Below are 19,345 nucleotides of genomic sequence, written 5' to 3' on the forward strand. Positions count from 1 at the left end.
ACTATTGATATCAAGCAAGTTGTAAAAGAAATCATCAAAAAGAGAGTCTGAATTAACCCTGATCAGAGGTCACTGTGTTCAGAGCTGCATGACCAACACTATTGAGCTAGGTAGCTAGCATTAGCTAGACTAGGGGTTAAGGTTAGAAGTCAGGTTAAAGAGTTAGGGGAAGAGTTAGCAAAAAGGGTTAAGGTTAGGGGAAGGGTTAGCTAACATGCTAAGTAGTTGCAAACTGGTGAAAAGGTAGGAAGTGGTTGAAAAGTTGCTAATTAGCTAAAATGCAAAAGTTGTCCATGATGAGATTTGAACTTGCAACCTCTGGGTTTCTGGACGTTCGCATTATAAGCCCACCCATTCACTCCAACCAACCACCGTACTTTTGTTCTTTCATTAAGTAATCATCTGTCTTATGTAACCATACCAAACATTACATATATTAATTTGAGTGTCCTGGATTTACATGTACTATGTTACGTCTAGTCTATGAGACCAGGCTGGCTCTTTCCATGACAGACTGACCAGGTGAATCCAGGTGAAATCTATGATCCCTTATTGATGTTGAATCCACTTCAATCAGTGTAGATGAAGAGAAGGTGACAGGTTCAAGAAGGATTGCTAAGCCTTGAGACATGGATTGTGTGTGTGCCATTCAGAGGGTGAATGGGCAAGACAAAATATTTAAGTGTCTTTGAACGGGGAATGGTATTAGGTGTCAGGCACACCGGTTAAAGTGTCAAGAACTGCAACGTTGCTGGGTTTCACACGTTCAACAGTTTCCTGTGTTTATGAAGAATGGTCCACCACCCAAAGGACATCCAGCCAACTTGACACAACTGTGTGTTGGAGTCAACATGGGCCAGCATCCCTGTGGAAAGCATTTGACACCTTGTAGAGTCCATGCCCCGACGAATTGAGGCTTTTCTGAGTGCAAAAGGAAGGTGTTCCTAATATTTTGTACGCTCTGTGTAGATTGATACATTCTGGTAATCAAATTTCAATCAAACATATTTATAAAGCCCTTTTTACATCAGCAAATGTCACAAAGTGCTTATACAGAAACCCAGCCTAAAACCCCAAACAGCAAGCAATGCAAGCAATGCAGATGTAGAAGCACGGTCGTTAGGAAAACTCCTTAGAAAGGCAGGAACACAGGGAGGAACCAGGCTGAGTGGTGGCCAGTCCTCTTCTGGCTGTGCCGGGTGGAGATAAGTAAATGACCATTAAGGCCAGATTGTTCTTCAAGATGTTTATTGATGACCAGCAGGGTCAAATAATAATCACAATGGTTGTAGAGGGTGCAACCGGTCTATCTCAAGGCCATCAGACTGTTAAACAGCCACCACTAACATTTACTGGCCGCTGCCAACATACTGACTCAACTCCAGCCACTTTAATAATGGGAATTGATGGAAATTATGTAAAAATGTATCACTAGCCACTTTAAACAATGCCACTTAATATAATGTTTACATACCCTATATTACTCATCTCATATGTATATGTATATACTGTACTGTATATCATCCACTGCATCTTGCCATCTTTATGTAATACATGTATCACTAGCCACTTTAAACTATGCCACTTTATGTTTACATACCCTACATTACTCTCCTCATATGTATAGACTGTACACTATACCATCTACTGCATCTTGCCTATGCCGTTCTGTACCATCACTCATTCATATATCTTTATGTACATATTCTTTATCCCTTTACACTTGTGTGTATAAGGTAGTAGTTGTGGAATTGTTAGGTTAGATTACTTGTTGGTTATTACTGCATTGTCGGAACTAGAAGCACAAGCATTTCGCTACACTCGCATTAACATCTGCTAACCATGTGTATGTGACAAATAAAATTTGATTTGATACCTCAGGATTGTTTTCTATAGACCTAACATATTTAGCGTTTAACTACTCAAGGTAATATAGTGGAGCGAGTGAGGGGAGATATGGCATTCCATGGTTCCCCTAGTAGTCATGCACAAGCCCCGCTGGACTGATCATCTGTTATTCCAGAGCCATCTGGGCCAGGCTCCAGGGCTGTTTATATCCTCATGCAACAATCTGACATCAACGTGAAACAAGAGTTGCGTCAGAGAAGCCAAGTCCACATTTTCTCCACTTCATCCCTAAACAATAAAACGGCAAGCATCTTTTGCATCAAACTTAAACAAAAATATACACTGCTCAAAAAAATAAAGGGAACACTTAAACAACACAATGTAACTCCAAGTCAATCACACTTCTGTGAAATCAAACTGTCCACTTAGGAAACAACACTGATTGACAATAAATTTCACATGCTGTTGTGCAAATGGAATAGACAAAAGGTGGAAATTATAGGCAATTAGCAAGACACCCCCAATAAAGGAGTGGTTCTGCAGGTGGTGACCACAGACCACTTCTCAGTTCCTATGCTTCCTGGCTGATGTTTTGGTCACTTTTGAATGCTGGCGGTGCTTTCACTCTAGTGGTAGCATGAGACGGAGTCTACAACCCACACAAGTGGCTCAGGTAGTGCAGCTCATCCAGGATGGCACATCAATGCGAGCTGTGGCAAGAAGGTTTGCTGTGTCTGTCAGCGTAGTGTCCAGAGCATGGAGGCGCTACCAGGAGACAGGCCAGTACATCAGGAGACGTGGAGGAGGCCGTAGGAGGGCAACAACCCAGCAGCAGGACCGCTACCTCCGCCTTTGTGCAAGGAGGAGCACTGCCAGAGCCCTGCAAAATGACCTCCAGCAAACCACAAATGTGCATGTGTCAGCATATGGTCTCACAAGGGGTCTGAGGATCTCATCTCGGTACCTAATGGCAGTCAGGCTACCTCTGGCGAGCACATGGAGGGCTGTGTGGCCCCACAAAGAAATGCCACCCCACACCATGACTGACCCACCGCCAAACCGGTCATGCTGGAGGATGTTGCAGGCAGCAGAACGTTCTCCACGGCGTCTCCAGACTCTGTCACGTCTGTCACATGTGCGTGTGAACCTGCTTTCATCTGTAAAGAGCACAGGGCGCCAGTGGCGAATTTGCCAATCTTGGTGTTCTCTGGCAAATGCCAAACGTCCTGCACGGTGTTGGGCTGTAAGCACAACCCCCACCTGTGGACGTCGGGCCCTCATACCACCCTCATGGAGTCTGTTTCTGACCGTTTGAGCAGACACATGCACATTTGTGGCCTGCTGGAGGTAATTTTGCAGGGCTCTGGCAGTGCTCCTCCTTGCACAAAGGCGGAGGTAGCGGTCCTGCTGCTGGGTTGTTGCCCTCCTACGGCCTCCTCCACGTCTCCTGATGTACTGGCCTGTCTCCTGGTAGCGCCTCCATGCTCTGGACACTACGCTGACAGACACAGCAAACCTTCTTGCCACAGCTCGCATTGATGTGCCATCCTGGATGAGCTGCACTACCTGAGCCACTTGTGTGGGTTGTAGACACCGTCTCATGCTACCACTAGAGTGAAAGCACCGCCAGCATTCAAAAGTGACCAAAACATCAGCCAGGAAGCATAGGAACAGAAGTGGTCTGTGGTCACCACCTGCAGAACCACTCCTTTATTGGGGGATGTCTTGCTAATTGCCTAGAATTTCCACCTTTTGTCTATTCCATTTGCACAACAGCATGTGAAATTTATTGTCAATCAGTGTTGCTTCCTAAGTGGACAGTTTGATTTCACAGAAGTGTGATTGACTTGGAGTTACATTGTGTTGTTTGTGTTCCCTTTATTTTTTTGAGCAGTGTAGTATATAATGAAACGTAGCTGTTGCTCATACAGCCAGAGCTGTGTAATGCAGGATATGATCACAATGGGATCATGGTCAAGCAGTGATTGGGGAAACAATGTATCTGAAATCAACCATGTATCACAAACAAAAAGACCCAAACTCTAAACCAGGCCAATTTTGCCATTGGTTAATTAATCCAACTAATTAACTGCACAGAACATTTGAATTTAAATTAACAATTGAGAGATATTATCAGGAGATGCAAGCCACTCCGAGGACTTTTTTTTTGTAAGAAAGATTACTATTAGAGAAGGCTAGGGGTGAAGTGAGTGGAGCTTTTAGATGAGGGAAATCTCCAATTACAAATTTGGCGTACACTTGTCAGCAGTAATTAAATGTTTGGTTAGAGGTTGCTATATGTGGCGCTGCCGAGATAGGATGATCTTGCTCTGTTGCCCTCTCCAACAATTATGTTCCATGCAAAAATACGGTCAACATGTACCATTTATTGTGCAGCCTGAATGTCAGAATTTCTCTGAAGCTAAATCTGAATTACAAAGCTACAGTATATCTCCCACAGAATATGAAACGAAAGAATGAAACTACAACATCCCTCCATTAAAGAGCCTTCACACACTATACTTACATGCAAACAAATAACAGGATACCGAGTCACAGAAAAATGACTGTTTAATAGTTTAAGATTTATATAATACATTAATCACATTAAAGACAGATCTCCTACCCCTCTGCATATGTCATAATTGTGCAAGCTTACAAATGTCAAATGTATTATTCTGCCTACTCTGTACAGGGAACAGAGCACAGGGAGGATTGTAAAGCTTTGAAGACCAGATTTCATAGGCAAGTGTCTCTTCGTCCACCAACTGTCTACTTGTTTGCATACAATCAATGCTAAATCAGGCTATAGTACAGAGTTCTCAATGTTAGGATGTGTACTTTAACTTCACAATAAGAGGTATTCCGTCACTGTGTATGAACAGTATCACTCAGGTCAGACACTAAGGCTGGTTGTAGCTTTTTTAGCTATTAAAAAGAGTCACTGATATGTATAAGGGAACATTGAAACACTAGTCAGGTCCAGATTGTTTCACATTTGGTCTGTACTGTACAGTACCTCTAAAGTGACACCACAAACACTTATAGATACAGTCTATCTACATTTGGTGACATAGTACATGGGTGTGTTTTCAAACAGGTTAGAAAGCAGTATCATCTATTTAGCAGAGGTGTATTTAAAACGGTAGATGCTGTACACACATATTCCTCAAAAACCAGGAACAGAAGTCCGGGAATGGGGAGAAAACACTAACATATCCCACCTTTAGAGATTGCTTATAAATGTGTGTCCTTATGACTAACAGTAAGACCTAGCTAAACTACCCATATAATCATCTCAATTACAGTATTTTAATGTCAGAGGCATTAGTTCAAACGAGTGCAACTCATTACTAAAGAGCAGGGAAGTAGAAAACATGTCAAATGTTCTGCTTGTAGAATGTAGGGCTCAAGCGTCACTAACCTCGTACAAAAAATCAGAGTAATTTAGCTCTGAACTTTGAAAAATAAATGACATCATGGTCACAGACTCAAAAGAAAACCAAGCCTCATTCTTCTCAACCCTTTCATACCTGGCCTGAGTTGGAAAAGAGAAGTATTATAGATTTTTTACCAGCAAGGATTTACTGCTCGTGGAGTAGTACTGTAGCTACAGTAAGAAGACCATCCTATAAGACAGTGCAAGAGGAGACGCACTCGTTTAACAGACCAACCTCTCACGCCCATCACAGACTTTTTCCAACGGTCAGTAACATGTCAGTGTTCTGATTGTTTGTTCTTTTTGTTGTGCTGTCTATTCATGTGATATGACAGCAGTCATTTAACACATCAAATAAGACAAAACACTTGGCACAATACTAAGTGCACAAACATAGTGTGTTCCTTCTTTTGTAGCTGCAATGAAAACAGAACAGGAGTTTGAGTTTTGAACTTTGGCTGCAAGTGATTTTGAAACAGTTTTTTTCCCTTCTTTTGTTTTTTTTACCTTTATTTAACTAGGCAAGTCACTTAAGAACAAATTCTTATTTACAATGACGGCCTACCCCGGCAACACCCTAACGACGCTAGGCCAATTGTGCGCCGCCCTATGGGACTCCCAATCATGGCCGGATGTGATACAGCCTGGAATTGAACCAGGGTCTGTAGTGACGCCTCTAGCACTGAGATGCAGTGCCTTAGACCGCTGTGCCACTCGGGAGCCCCTGACAGAACAGGCAGAGGAGAAACATGCCTGTAAGTGGAAGAAAGTTATGAAACTGGAATATCCCTGCACTCTAAATTGGTAAAAGAAATAAAATAATCCACGCGTGCATACGCATGAAGAGTCCCTTTCTTGATCATGTGAGGTAGAGCTAATCCAATCACTAGCCTGTCTGCTCTATGCTGACACATACATGCATTCAACTACAGAAATACCTAACTTTGTTCGTTTGGAAATGCTTTACTACCTTGAATACCAATGGTTACTTTGACCCACCTAAAATAAAAATATTACATACTAGTATGCTTCATTGTAGCAGGGGAAGATGATGCTATAGAAGCCCCTTGAACAGTGAATACCTGTTCCATTATTCTTTCTATCCAACCAATGTTAAAGACTTGTGCCCAAAATAAATGGCAGGTTCATTGGTTCTAACGGAGGTAGAATCTTGGATATTCAAGGGCATAACGGTAATGGGAAGGAAATGAGTGCAAAGGGAATTAACTGAAACAACCAGCGGTGTTCCACACACTGCCTGTCCTCCTCAGAGGTCACTCCCAGCATAGAGGTTGGACAGAGGTTTCTTAAAAAGAGGCTGTGGGGCTCATTGGTGATAATGGGATGGGAGAGTAATGCCAATCGTTTACGGAAAATAAAGAGCAGAACCCTCATACTCAAGAATATATAGAAAATTAATAGACTTACACAAAACGCCCCTCAAGGCACTCATTCCAAATAAGCAGTGCTACTGATATCTCATCCTGGGGGCTTTTCAGTCCAAGGACAACGCTGCTCCTTGTCCTAACACTATATATTTTTTTTTTTTGTTTGTTTGTTGTTTGTTTAAAAGCATTAAATAGAATGAAATAAATACATACATTTTATTTCATATATAAATATGTGGGCCCTTGTGTCAAAATTGCCACATAAAAATAAGTATTTAGGAAAGGATGAACTGAAATGACTACATTTGTTAACATTTGATGAAAAAAAAAAGTTACCCTATTATCAATGTGGTAGCGTTAAAAATAGAAACATTAGCATTACTATTATGGATTGATCTTATAATGTACTTGAGTCACGAATACTCAGTATCTATTGAGTTTTGTGATTCCCCAGGATATGATGCATCTGAAGAGCATAAGTATTTCAGGGGAAAGATTGCACAATTTAACAAGGAAGAACTTCCATCACCTTCTTGAAGTCCCCTTCCACAACATTTATCTGAGATCATCTCTAGGAAACATGGTCCCCTTTCATCTGATTAGAAGCTTTATCAGTCAATTTAACATCAGAATCATAACTTAAGATAGAACACTTCAGATGCAGACCCCCACACCTCACCATGACTACGGAGACCCAAGAGATAAAAGGAAAAAATTTGAATTAGTTTAAGTTCAAAGTTAACATCTGCCATTTTTCCAAGGCCTTTTTCTCCACTGTAAAAACTGGATTTTGCCCACTTAATAAGCATATATACTCTCAGTCTCTGACTATGTACAGCTATACAAACAGACAGCAGACAGGGTGTGGGCCTGGGTCCTGGTGGCTGTGGGGAGCAGAGAGAGAGGGAGCAGTTGGTTGGGAAGTTTCCCAGTCCCGTCTCCTTCACCACGGTCTGCCCATACAGGTGGCTGTTCTGCTTCACTTGCGATCGTCGATGGTCTTAATGAATTCCACTGCCGCGGTGAACTGCATCCACCAATAGCACTCCTCCCCACTCAGCCGGCTGGCGTAGAAATTATTGATGTACTGAATAGTGGACAGCAGGCAAGGCGGGTTTGCCTGGAGGGAGGGGGCTCACATTAACCACGGAGAGAGCCACACGTCCGCCATGTATAATACATGCCGTATGTGAATATGTCCATACAAGTTATCATACAGCAAGATCTTTCTGATACTACACATTTACTATACAGTTGTCTAGGTGAGAAAGAATTGTCAGAAGGTCTGCTAAGGATTCAGTTCTCCCCTCTGCATTTTAGGGAGACGAGGGTCATACTTCTAGCAAAACCTATCCTTTTAATAACTATGTTTGTGAAATTAAAGATATGGTTTAATGAGGTATCAATTTTCATTATCTAAAGTGAATAGGTTGTTGTAAACATCTCAGAGTAACTTGATATCAGTTTGCGATGGATGCTCACCTTTATCAGGACAAAGACAAGCACAGGGACAAAATCGTCAGCTCCGGGGACAGAGTCCTCGTTGGCCAGACTCAGGAGATTCATGATGGTGGAACACATGCGTAAAATACACTGCACTTTGTCCCGAGGGGTCTTGTAGGCACTGATGGTCCGGATCTCTGACTGGGCAGACGGCCAGGGAGCCTCCCTCGCATACACCTGGAGCCACACAGGAAAAAGCATTCAGCATGTCAAATCTGTAGAGCTCCAAAACATCAACACAAAACATCTCAGACTTTGACGGACAGTTGGGGGATACACATCTGTGGGGCATTACCTCTGGGATTTGAAGAGCTTTGTGATTCGCTGTCACCACTTTTGAGAGACGTGCTATGTGTTCCTGAAGAAGCCTAGAGGGGGAAACATGGATGTAGAGAGCAATAGATACAGTAGCCTAAGATAAACACATAACATAGCAATACAGGGTATTGGTTATTCAAATATGTCAAAGATACTGCTGCTACAATAGCATCAGAGGAGGAGGAGAGGATTCTGGGTCATTTGATAGCGTCAGGGGTAGCAGCCACACTGAGGCTGGGGCTGTGTGACTGAGGTGGCGGTCACCGTTACTCACTGGTCTCTCAGGATGTCTCCGTCCTGGTTGGGGTAGAAGGCCAGCTTGAAGATGCGGTTCATGACGCTGCGCTCGATGGCCATCTGGGCATCCTGCAGCTGATCCTCGCTGGCATACTGCCAGATTGCATCATGGGCCATGGCCCCGTACAGGTAGCGCAGGAAGTCCTCCACCGCCGCCGTCTTGTCGTCTGACGCTGTGCACCCCTGGAAGGCTGGAGGGGCAGAGACAGACACACTGAGCACTATGCACCCCTGGAAGGCTGGGGGAGGAACCTGAGATACAGTATTTTAGAGGTTACAGATTGACGCACTGCAGTGTGGTGCAGGTAGTTAGGTTGAATATCCGTGTCTGTATTTTGAATTCCACTCTATGGCCATTCAGCGGACAATCAACTAGCAGAGACAACATGAGTAGATTCATGGTTACAATATCACAGTGAGTGTGTCAGTAATAAGCAGCAAAGACCTTTGATGAAGTCCAGGGACTTAGCCTCCATGTGTTCCAGTAGGAGGCGAACACAGACTGTGGTGAAGTAGCGGTTAGCCACCTCCTTGTCCCTCAGCACCCTCTGCAGCAGCCTCTCCAGGTGGGCATGGGATGTCTGCAGGCCCTGCCGACACCGCGTCAGATACGCTATGTAGGGTGCCCGCTTCCTACCGGAGGGTACAACGGACACACACAGACAGGCATTATGGATTATGCTTATTAACAGTTGTGTTCAGTGACAGAATTATGTTGATCTGAGATAATACCGGTGAAATAAGACAGTACACTCAACATTCATTGACAGTCAACCAAAATGTTTCTTTTATCCTTTCAAATAGACACACACAGGTATTTCAAACAAAACAACCAACTATGCCACAGAACTACGTCCTGCAGTAGAAGAGGTGAATGTGCAGTGCTGGTCCTTCGGCAGCATGTCTGTCTTCCTCCACAGTTACCTGTAATCCTCAGCAATGGCAGCCAGCAGCTTCTTGCAGGTGCGTGTGTCGAAGCGGCTGACGCAGCGCGTGGTCTCCTGGATCTGGGCCATCTGGTTCTTATCCTGCAGGTTGATGGCCTCCGCCAGCTGGACCTTCAGGAAGCACACGATCTCGTTGTCTGGGAAGGAGACGGGAGGGAGGTGGCGGTGGGTCAGATACGCAGGCCCCTCACTGGGAGAAGGGCTACTGCTGTAATCAGATCAGCCTGTCCTGCTCCCCCCTGACATGTGGATGTGACTGATGACTACAGAGCTGGTCTCTTACGGATTTCAAATGTAATAATTTCACTTTCTATTGTGTGTGGCCGTGCCCTGATGGTCAACGTGTAGTGGGATGGCTTACTTACAGGAATGAATGTGGCCAGATATAATATGAACAGTGATGATAGAATGTGCAAAACAGATCAGTGATTTTTTACAGTAGCTCGTCTGGTACCTTCAAAGTCTGTGTGGTCAGGCAGCCCATTGCGTGTGGTGGCAGGAGCCATGAGAGGGAAGGCCACAGACTCTGCTGAACACAAGGCCAGCCTCAACTTCTTCTTTGCATCACTGCAAAATATGAGTTAAAAAATTGCCAAATGTAGATTTGGTTTGACAATCTTATCACTTGGTCTTTTGCCTCTGAAGCACTTCTGGCTAATTAAGCATCACATGAAATCTGATGTATAAACAAAGATCTTATTATTACTATTATCAATATCCTAGCTGTGTGATTCCTGTGAGTTGGTTAGCGTTGATTGACCTGAATGAGAACTTGTTGGAATCGTGTTGCTGGGCTGTCTGGCTGGCTGAGTCTGGCAGGTCGTCTGTGGACATGTTCTGCAGAGCTTCGTCTCTGGGGGAGTTGTGCACACACTCCTCTCCACACAACTCTGTGTACAACACATTCACACGCTCAAATTAATTTAACGTGTGTGTGTGTGTGGGTGTACCTGAGTGAGAAAGACACTGACCTGTGGCGTCGTAGGCTGCAGCAGTGGCTCCTTCACTGGGACTGGTCCTCTTGATGTTCCTGTACTTGTCAAGGATGTCTTCTGCTGCCTGGGCCTGGGAGTTCCTGAACAGAGGGTCGTCTGACACATACAGGAGACACCACAGGCACAGACACACACAGGACACATTTGGATTAAACCCACCATGGGAAACATGCCCAATTCATTTCCCTGTGATTCAGCAATATCTGAGTGCAATGACAGTAAATCAGGACAGACCTTGTGGGACACGTTCATGGCCCATATTGTCTTTCTCCTGCTTGTCCCTTTTCCGTAAGGCTGCTATCGGAGCTGTGGAGAGGGCATAATGAGTGAGCTAGGAGAAGTGCAGCTACGCTCTCCTCTCACCGTCTCTGGACCACAGTCCCATCATGACTCACTTCACACAGCAGTGGTTCACTACAGCATTAACAGCATGTGTTTATACAAGGTATTTTCTGACTAACAATGCAGAGGAGAGATGCATACCGCAGCATAGCATCATATCACTGAACAAAACGAAGGAGATTTATCCATCTTTTTACTGCATGAAAATAGCAAAGGAAAAGTGGTAAATAAAACCAACATGGCTGAAATAATACGACTGCCAGACCGCAATGGAGAAATAAGATCATAGATATATACACATGATAAAATATCAATATATACAGTAAGTGTATATATTTGTACAAATAAGCAGGTGAGGTTCATCCTAATAACATGTCAACTAGACAAACGGGATGTGTCCAGATAAGACGTATCTCCTACAGGACAGATATTTAAAGGGAGAGAATGTGGAGGACTAGCAATGATTCGACTAAATGGGTTGCCATTCTGTGCGCTCCACTAACATTGGCTCACAATGTTGTATCGCAAACAGTACAGTGCAAAAAGAAAAATGGAGACAACCAAAACAAATGCATGAATGCTGAGCCAGAGACATCAACTCAGGTGGCACCATATCACATCACAGCTTTATCACAAAGGGCCACGTCTACAAGCCTCATGACCTACAGAACTCAGCCACTGACTTCAGAGCCGCTAGCTCAATGGTGACAGTTACAGTGTCGGGACGTGTTACCTGGGACTTCACTCTCAGCCGTCCAATACAGCACTGTGTGAGGAACACAACAGACAAGGTTGGCCTTTCACACACTCAGTCTGCCTGGCTGCCACTCTGTGTGAGGGGCTACACATCACCATGGTATTCACAGCACAGCAGCAGCAAGGCCAGGCCAACAGAAGGGCCTTTATGTGGACTTCACAGGTTTACACTTCTCTTTGCAGATCTGGCTTTATTAATACAACTTTAATGTTCACTAAAGGAACATCATTATCTAAAAGAGTAATACGCAGTCATCTCTTGTAGGCACAGCTCATTATTTCCCTGACACTTCCATGAGAGATGGTTTGGGGTTTAACTGCAACAGGAGATGTGTAATCTATCACGCATCATCACTCCCTTTCTCACGTTACAAACAGTACAGGTCTGAAACACTCCATTTTCTGCAACAGATGTGATTAAGAGAAGATAGTGAAAGAATGAAAATAATGTACGATACATAGGAACCATGCAATTCTCTAACGAATTGTAACAATTTTCAACCCACTAAAAGCATTTCTTGCAACAGACAGCATGCCAAAATGACACAGTGATGGAGGGGAAAAGAGTAGTTGAAGTGATTGTTTACCTTTAGGAATGGCTGACTGAAAGCGTTTCTTCCACCACGGTCTGTTGCGATCAGACTTTTCCTCATCACTGTCCTTTCTCTCCTCAACCTTTGGGAAAACAGACATTCAAGTATGTTTTAAAATCCATAGTGACATACTGTACGGTAGGACAGGAAAGAAAGGCTTACAGTAGAGTTCAAACTTAGACTATTGCTATAGAGCAGTAGGTCTAAAACTAGGCTTGGAGAGCAGCATACAGGACTGACACACGATACAGGCAGCGATGACCAGCAGCTCTCACCTCTCCTTTCAGGGAGTCCTTGCTAGGAGACGAGAACGGACCCATAAAGAAGGCCCCGGCATGGTCCCGCTCCTCGGCTGCAGCCCTGCGGTTCAGGCCCGGGTCGCTGGTGGGTCGGCGGCCTGGGCACACAATGTCAGAGCTGCGGCTGCGTACCAGCCTGTCTGTGTAGGAGTGGCGCTGCTTGGTGTGCTCCAGCTCGGCTTGGGCCAGGCAGTGGGGCGTGAACAGGGAGTAGCGGGGCTCCTGGCCCAGGGCACAGGTCTCTGGGATGGGAGGGTCAGGGGGAGGATGAAGGGGCCTGGCGTAGTGCACCTTGGGCCTCACGATGGTACCAGTGGAGGAATCTGTGGGGGGGAAAAAACATGGCTTAGTTTGGTTATACAGCTTAATACATAGGGGTGTATCACACTCTCAATTACCCAGATTGTCCAGAAACAAAAGAACAGCAATACATTTAGAAAGTAAGGGACAGTGCTAGAGAGAGGTTGATGGGAGACAAGCCCTAGGTGTGGGTAGGCCACCTGTTCCAAGGGTAGATTGTCTCTCCTGAAAAGCTTCCAATGGCAGCCTGGTGCCATGAGCACAGTGGGACAAGGGGACTGTGCCAAAGTGCCTGGGGTGAGGTCTCTCAACCTGTCATCCCTTCACCTTGCCACAGACACACAGCCCTGCCACAGCTCCCCTCCCTCTCCAGCCATCTCCTCCTCCACTCACAACAACACTGAGCAAGACAGGGCCACAATTTACCAAGAGCAGAGAGAACAAAGAGCAAACCACAATGGACATTTTATACACCAAATTAGCTAATTGAAATGACATTCCCACGCAGTAGACATTTTTATTGCACTAATGTTTTGTCCAGTAATTGGGGCGAGACTCTTTTGGTTCATTTCTCAGAGCTCAAGCTGTTCTGTGAGCCCACGCCATTAGACACGACTTAATGATGCTCATTTCCGGGTTTGATTGGACACTCGACACAGCAAAGACCCCAGAGCATTGTGGAAGCAGAAATTACCTTCGCCGGAAGAGAGGGGATCAAACATGGCCAGTAAGGAGTCAGCCTGAGAGGGCGGAGAGGCCAAACTGTGATGTGCTCCTGAAACAACAAGAGGGGAAATAGAGAATTATGAATGACATTCATACACTAAACAGAGAGCCACTTTCAGCTATAATTGGTCATGTCATTGAAAAGCACATGGGCTATTCTGTGCTTTGTATTATACAAAGAGAGTCATCATAATCAATGTACCTACGCTTTGTATTTGAGCAATATGGTCTAAACATCTTATATGAAAACATAGCAGAAAGACTCCAACAGGGTCAGCAGCATTCCAGTGTAGTGGAGAGGTTGTGGCAGCTCAGCTATAGAGCAGACAGGGATTGATAGGTCTTGCTGATGACAGTGTAGTGATGGCACAGCCAGGCCAGGGTTGAGGTGACTCTTCCCGCTCTCCTACCATGGGATGACTCCTCCCCATCTGGACTGGTCACAGAGTCCTTCCCCCCAAAGTCCGAGCTGCACTCTGACCGCAGGTCCTCTGTCTTGTTGGGGATGTCTTCTGATGTCGCTGCAGAAGAAAAAGTGTCTGTTCAAAAGTCTGTCATCCAGGAGATGTTTACATTTGGTGGAAGACTTGGTTTGGCTGACTAGCTCCTATTCTGAGGGATTGAATGTGTGACATTTGAAAGGTAGCAGCATGACACCATACACAATGTATTGAGAGGATATGCCGAATGATCCCACTGGGACCTCTAAATATGGTAGCGGGAGATCCCATGGGTGGGGATGGTGACACAGATAGCTGCAGTAAGAGTGATAATCAGACAGAGCCTATCCATCGGCCCGGCCCCTCTGGGACATGTTCCTATAGGGGCTCAGCCATGGGCACTAGCCCAGTCCTCTTAATCTGGAATGCTACGGCAAGCATGTCAGCACGGCTTGCTCACCTGAGCTACCTGTACAGAGTGCCAGGGTTAACCTCTGTGTCCTTGCCAAACTCTCACACCAACCTGATTGTCCTGGCTATTTAGCATTATTTGATGGTTTTCCAACTAACACAGACAACTCCCAACGTGGTTTTAAACTAGCCCGCATGTATTCCATGTAACTGACCAGTTAGTGGGAAATCAAGTAAAAGCAACCTATGTGTTTTATATGTAATGAAACCTGATGTATAGGGTTTAACCGCACAGCTTCAATGAGCGACAGACGCAGGGTACCTGAGACGACGCTGAGCCCTGGGGTGCTGGGCCGAGAGCTGACCTCTCTGACCTCTGTGTCATCGGAGGTGCTGCCCACCCCTGAGCAGCTCTCTAGCTCCTGTAGACGCTCCTCCTGCTTCAGGTCTGGGGCTTCTGGAGGGGATTAGGGGGAGGTACACACACACACACAGCACAGTCACATCCCGTTATAGTCAATGTGGTTTGTTCTTGCATACAGTAGGCAGCCTAAAATAGGCCTATCAATGCCAATGTACACCTTGCTGTATGTTTGCTCTCCCTTCTCTGGGAGGACAAAGTAATAGCTAAGAAAAGCTCATATGCACGAAAGAAAACAAACCATTTACAACTGACAAAGAGAAAAACAGAAAGTCAAGTCCAGCCCATTTTGTGGCTGCCCAATGGAGCTGTTCAGCTTAACCCAGAGGCTCCATAGTAACAGCCGTAGTCATTTGCATGCTCATTAGTAATAATGTGCTAGTGAAGTGCTCTTTGGAGTGTAGTTTTCTGCTGCCTAGCCATGAAACAAGCGCTCAACTCCAGGTGAGCATCAGATAGCCCTATTACAGAGGAGAACAGGGGCAGCAAACGGAACAAAAAGCAATCAAGACACTCATGCATGTCAATTTAACACTGCACATATTGCAATGGTCCACTTCAATTAACAGAGTCCGGGCTTTCCCAAGAAACCCTAGTTATGCTTTTATTAGAGCACTCAATTGATATTCATGAAACACTGACTTTCAAGGGAATTTACGTAATCTAACATAAGGGTTAACCTTGTTTTAACTAAATAACAGACAGTGTAAGATTGATATGATTCCTGCTGTTCATCACAAGGTATGGTTTGTAACTGCTGCAATGGGACCACATTCACACTGTGCTGGAACTGCTCAGCACATGTCCATACATAGAACCACTGTCCGAAGAGAACTGCAAAGCCTACAGATTTGTGAGAGGATGTCGCCAGCAGACAACAGCACTCCTTGCACATTTCCTCACGACTGTTCCTTCACTACAGGTGCAAACACACCTGGAGGTTCCTCTGGGGAAGCCCAGAGCTGCCTTATACTGTCACAGGCAGATGTGCCCTGATAGACAGGCTAGTGCACACAAACATGACAGATTGCACCCACTTCCTTGATTTGGAACTGGGGGACGCCACACCTGGCATGTCCGCCCACACACACACACACAGAGATTCATACCGTGCACACACCTACTGGAGTGACTCATGCAGATGCAGTGCATGGAGGAAGACAAGAAAATGAATCTACATAAAACTCATGGAAAATGTGTGTAGGAAGTTGTGAAAGACAGGAGACACCCTTCAGCCCCTTTAATCCCCTTCTCCACACTGAACCCACCTGAGTCGCTGGGCAGGACCTCCACACTCCAGGCCTCGCTGGTGGTCTCGGAGATGGTGGATCCATATGGGTCTAGCAGCACTGAACCAGAGCCTGGTAGACACAGCAGGCTGCCCAGCATGTTCTCTACAGCCGCCCCTGAGCACACACGCAGACAGACAGAGAGAGAGAAAGCCTGGCGTCACGGGCATTTCATGCTGGGCCCAAAGGCACGCGCACACACACACACACACACACACACACACACACACACACCTGTGCCAAAGGTCAAAGGTTAATGGTAATATCTCACCCCACCGCCGCCCCCTGAGCCATGACTTTGAGCTGTTGATTAAGCCGGGCATTACTCACAACCAAATTACCCCTCACCCACCCTCCCACAAAGTCCTCCACACGACGTCCCTCCATTTCCATTTGGGATGCTGCGGCAGGTTAACAAGGCGGAAGAATGCGGAGGAGGGGAAAGAGCTAGCAGGTGTGAGTGGGAGTATGGTGGCCGGGGTGCGGATCATGAGTCGACCCGTGGTACCCACACTCCCAGGTACGCCATGTTTCCACTTCACAGCACACACAGGCGCACGTGCGTGACAGCGCCCAGGCAACAGTCTGCAGGGCGGGGGCAGGGCCCTTCCTTGCGGCAGGAGCTCTACCCTGCTGTCCATGTTTACAGTCTTCAAGGTAGAGGCGCAGAGCACTTGTCTTTCAGGTGGATGATTAAATGAGTGGCACAACAAGAAGTGAAACAATTAGAATGTCTGCCTCATTATCATGGTAATCTTATCAGTGGGATAATGAGGTATTAATGGATATTTAATGTGCATCTCATAACCCAATCCCTTGGAGAAAACACATAAGGAAACCGTTGTAAATTCACTTAATGATGGAAAAGTCCCCCAACGCCATATTCCGAGCAATGAAAAATGGTGGATGCAAATGAGAAGGAACCAAGGTCAATAAGACTGCAGAGACTGAGTGAATATATATATGAGCGAGAGAGAGAGGTTTGCATGGAATAAAATGAACAATTCTGATGTCTTAAGGCGTCAGCATGCTTCAGTTCGGCTGGTGCCAAGCTGAACTTGTCTAACCGAACAAGTGTGCTCGTAAACTCCCTTAAAAAGACCTTCTCTTGAAAAACGAGAAAAAAAGCAGCAATAGTACCTTTTGGCCATTTAGAGACGCCGTAGCCACTCCAAAATAGTCAGAACTAATCTATGTCAAGAAATCTGTCATTAATTTTGACGTTTTTGCCAAATAAATCTTATTTGCGTGATTTTACATCTAAGATGTTCGGTGCATTATTGTTCAATGAAAAAAATGTGCATGAAAACATTTCTCATTGAATGATAAGACTTTATTTAAGAACCCCTACTGTTGACCAATCACCGATAAAGGGGCGTAGACTTCAACCTTCAGCTTGCCTCCAGAACTGTTGGTGTGCACGACCAACCCACCCGAAAAAACTCGCTAAGTCCAAAACGTCGTCATAATATATGCACAAACTCTACCGAACTGTTTCGGCTTGGATGTATGCGGACGCCATTAAAGGTTGTCCTTACTTTACAGAATTAGCTAAATAAAATGGGATACTCCAGAATAAATGTGACCATAGGCTATAATGAGCGGAACTATTAAAAAAACAAACACAAAAGTTAGAAATACAAGCTAGATGAATAGCAGATAATGATAATGAGCTGCACACATGGAACTCATACTTTGATTGAAATCATGCATCGATGCTTCAATGGGAACATTCTAGTTATGCACAAGGATCTCAAGTTGGGATTCAGCCCGAAGTGCCCATTTTCTACCCACATATAACCATCTACCCATAGCTAAACTTAAAGGGCATTCAAGAGAGTGACCTCAATCAAGAACACACCCATCCAAACATCACTCGAAAAAAGTAAAATTAAGAAATAGCAATCCTCAAGGGATAGAGTGCTTTATAGGACAGGGCTGCTTATGGAGAGGAAACCATAACATGCCGTTTACAACATACACCACAACATGACAGTATTGTGCTACATTTTCTTAACAAAAATATGCAACAATTTCAAAGATTTTACTGAGCTACAGTTCATATAGGGAAATCAGTCAATTGAAATAAATTCATTTGGCCCTAATCTATGGATTTCACATGACTGGGAATACAGCTTTGCATTTATTGGTCCCAGATACATATAAAAAAAATAATAATAATAAAAAAAATGGGCCTAACAATGGGCCTCAGGATCTTGTCACGGTAGCCTAGTGGTTAGAGCGTTAGGCCAGTAACCGAAAGGTTGGTGGATCGAATCCCCGACAAGGAAAAAAATCTGTCGTCCTGCCCCTGAGCAAGGGAGTTAACCCACTGTTCCTCGGGCGCCGAAGACGTGGATGTCGATTAAGGCAGCCCCCCACACCTCTCTGATTCAGAGGGGTTGGGTTAAATGCGGAAGACACATTTCAGTTGAATGCATTCAGTTGTAAGGTATCCTCACTTTCCTTTCAAATTGCCTCCGATAAAATGCAATTGCGTTCGTTGTCCGTAGCCTGTTGTGAGGCCGGTTGGATGTACTGCCAAATTCTCTAAAATGACATTTGAGGAGGCTTATGGTAGAGAAATTCATGTTAAATTCTCTGGAAATAACTCGTGGACATTCCTGCAGTTAGCATGCCAATTGGACGCTCCATCAACTTGAGACATCTGTGGCATTGTGTTGTGTGACAAAACTGCACATTTTAGAGTGGCCTTTTTTCCCCAGCACGAGGGGCACCTGTGTAATGATCATGCTGTTTAATCAGTTTCTTGATATGCCATACCAGTCAGGTGAATATATATAAATAAACACACGGCATATGTTGGAACTCCTTCAAGACTGTTGGAAAAGCGTTCCAGGTGAACCTGGTTGATAGAATACCAGGAGTGTGCAAAGCTGTCATCAAGGCAAAGGGTGGCTACTTTGAAGAATCTCAAATATAAAATACATTTTGATTTGTTTAACACTTTGTTTACTTCATGATTCCATGTGTTATTTCATAGTTTTGATGTCTTCATTATTATTCTACAAT

The 19,345-nt window shown here is 44.8% G+C and overlaps 1 protein-coding gene across 1 annotated transcript in view; it reads right to left on the reverse strand.

Moving 5' to 3' along the window:
• Positions 1–7,654: 7,654 nt before the first annotated feature.
• The window catches only part of LOC120065602 (GTPase-activating protein and VPS9 domain-containing protein 1-like), a 29,884-nt gene continuing 18,193 nt past the window's right edge, over positions 7,655–19,345 (reverse strand). Inside the window, exons 12-27 of the mRNA XM_039016695.1 lie at positions 16,292–16,429; positions 14,925–15,059; positions 14,162–14,272; positions 13,720–13,800; positions 12,702–13,048; positions 12,421–12,508; positions 10,970–11,041; positions 10,712–10,831; positions 10,501–10,630; positions 10,195–10,307; positions 9,718–9,877; positions 9,239–9,426; positions 8,771–8,984; positions 8,474–8,546; positions 8,158–8,355; positions 7,655–7,795 (exon numbers count right to left, since the gene is read on the reverse strand). Coding sequence (XP_038872623.1) covers positions 7,655–7,795; positions 8,158–8,355; positions 8,474–8,546; positions 8,771–8,984; positions 9,239–9,426; positions 9,718–9,877; positions 10,195–10,307; positions 10,501–10,630; positions 10,712–10,831; positions 10,970–11,041; positions 12,421–12,508; positions 12,702–13,048; positions 13,720–13,800; positions 14,162–14,272; positions 14,925–15,059; positions 16,292–16,429 — 2,309 coding nt within the window. The remainder of the gene's footprint in view (positions 7,796–8,157; positions 8,356–8,473; positions 8,547–8,770; positions 8,985–9,238; positions 9,427–9,717; positions 9,878–10,194; positions 10,308–10,500; positions 10,631–10,711; positions 10,832–10,969; positions 11,042–12,420; positions 12,509–12,701; positions 13,049–13,719; positions 13,801–14,161; positions 14,273–14,924; positions 15,060–16,291; positions 16,430–19,345) is intronic.

Source organism: Salvelinus namaycush, chromosome 1, assembly GCF_016432855.1.
Source record: "Salvelinus namaycush isolate Seneca chromosome 1, SaNama_1.0, whole genome shotgun sequence".
Lineage (NCBI taxonomy): Eukaryota > Metazoa > Chordata > Actinopteri > Salmoniformes > Salmonidae > Salvelinus > Salvelinus namaycush.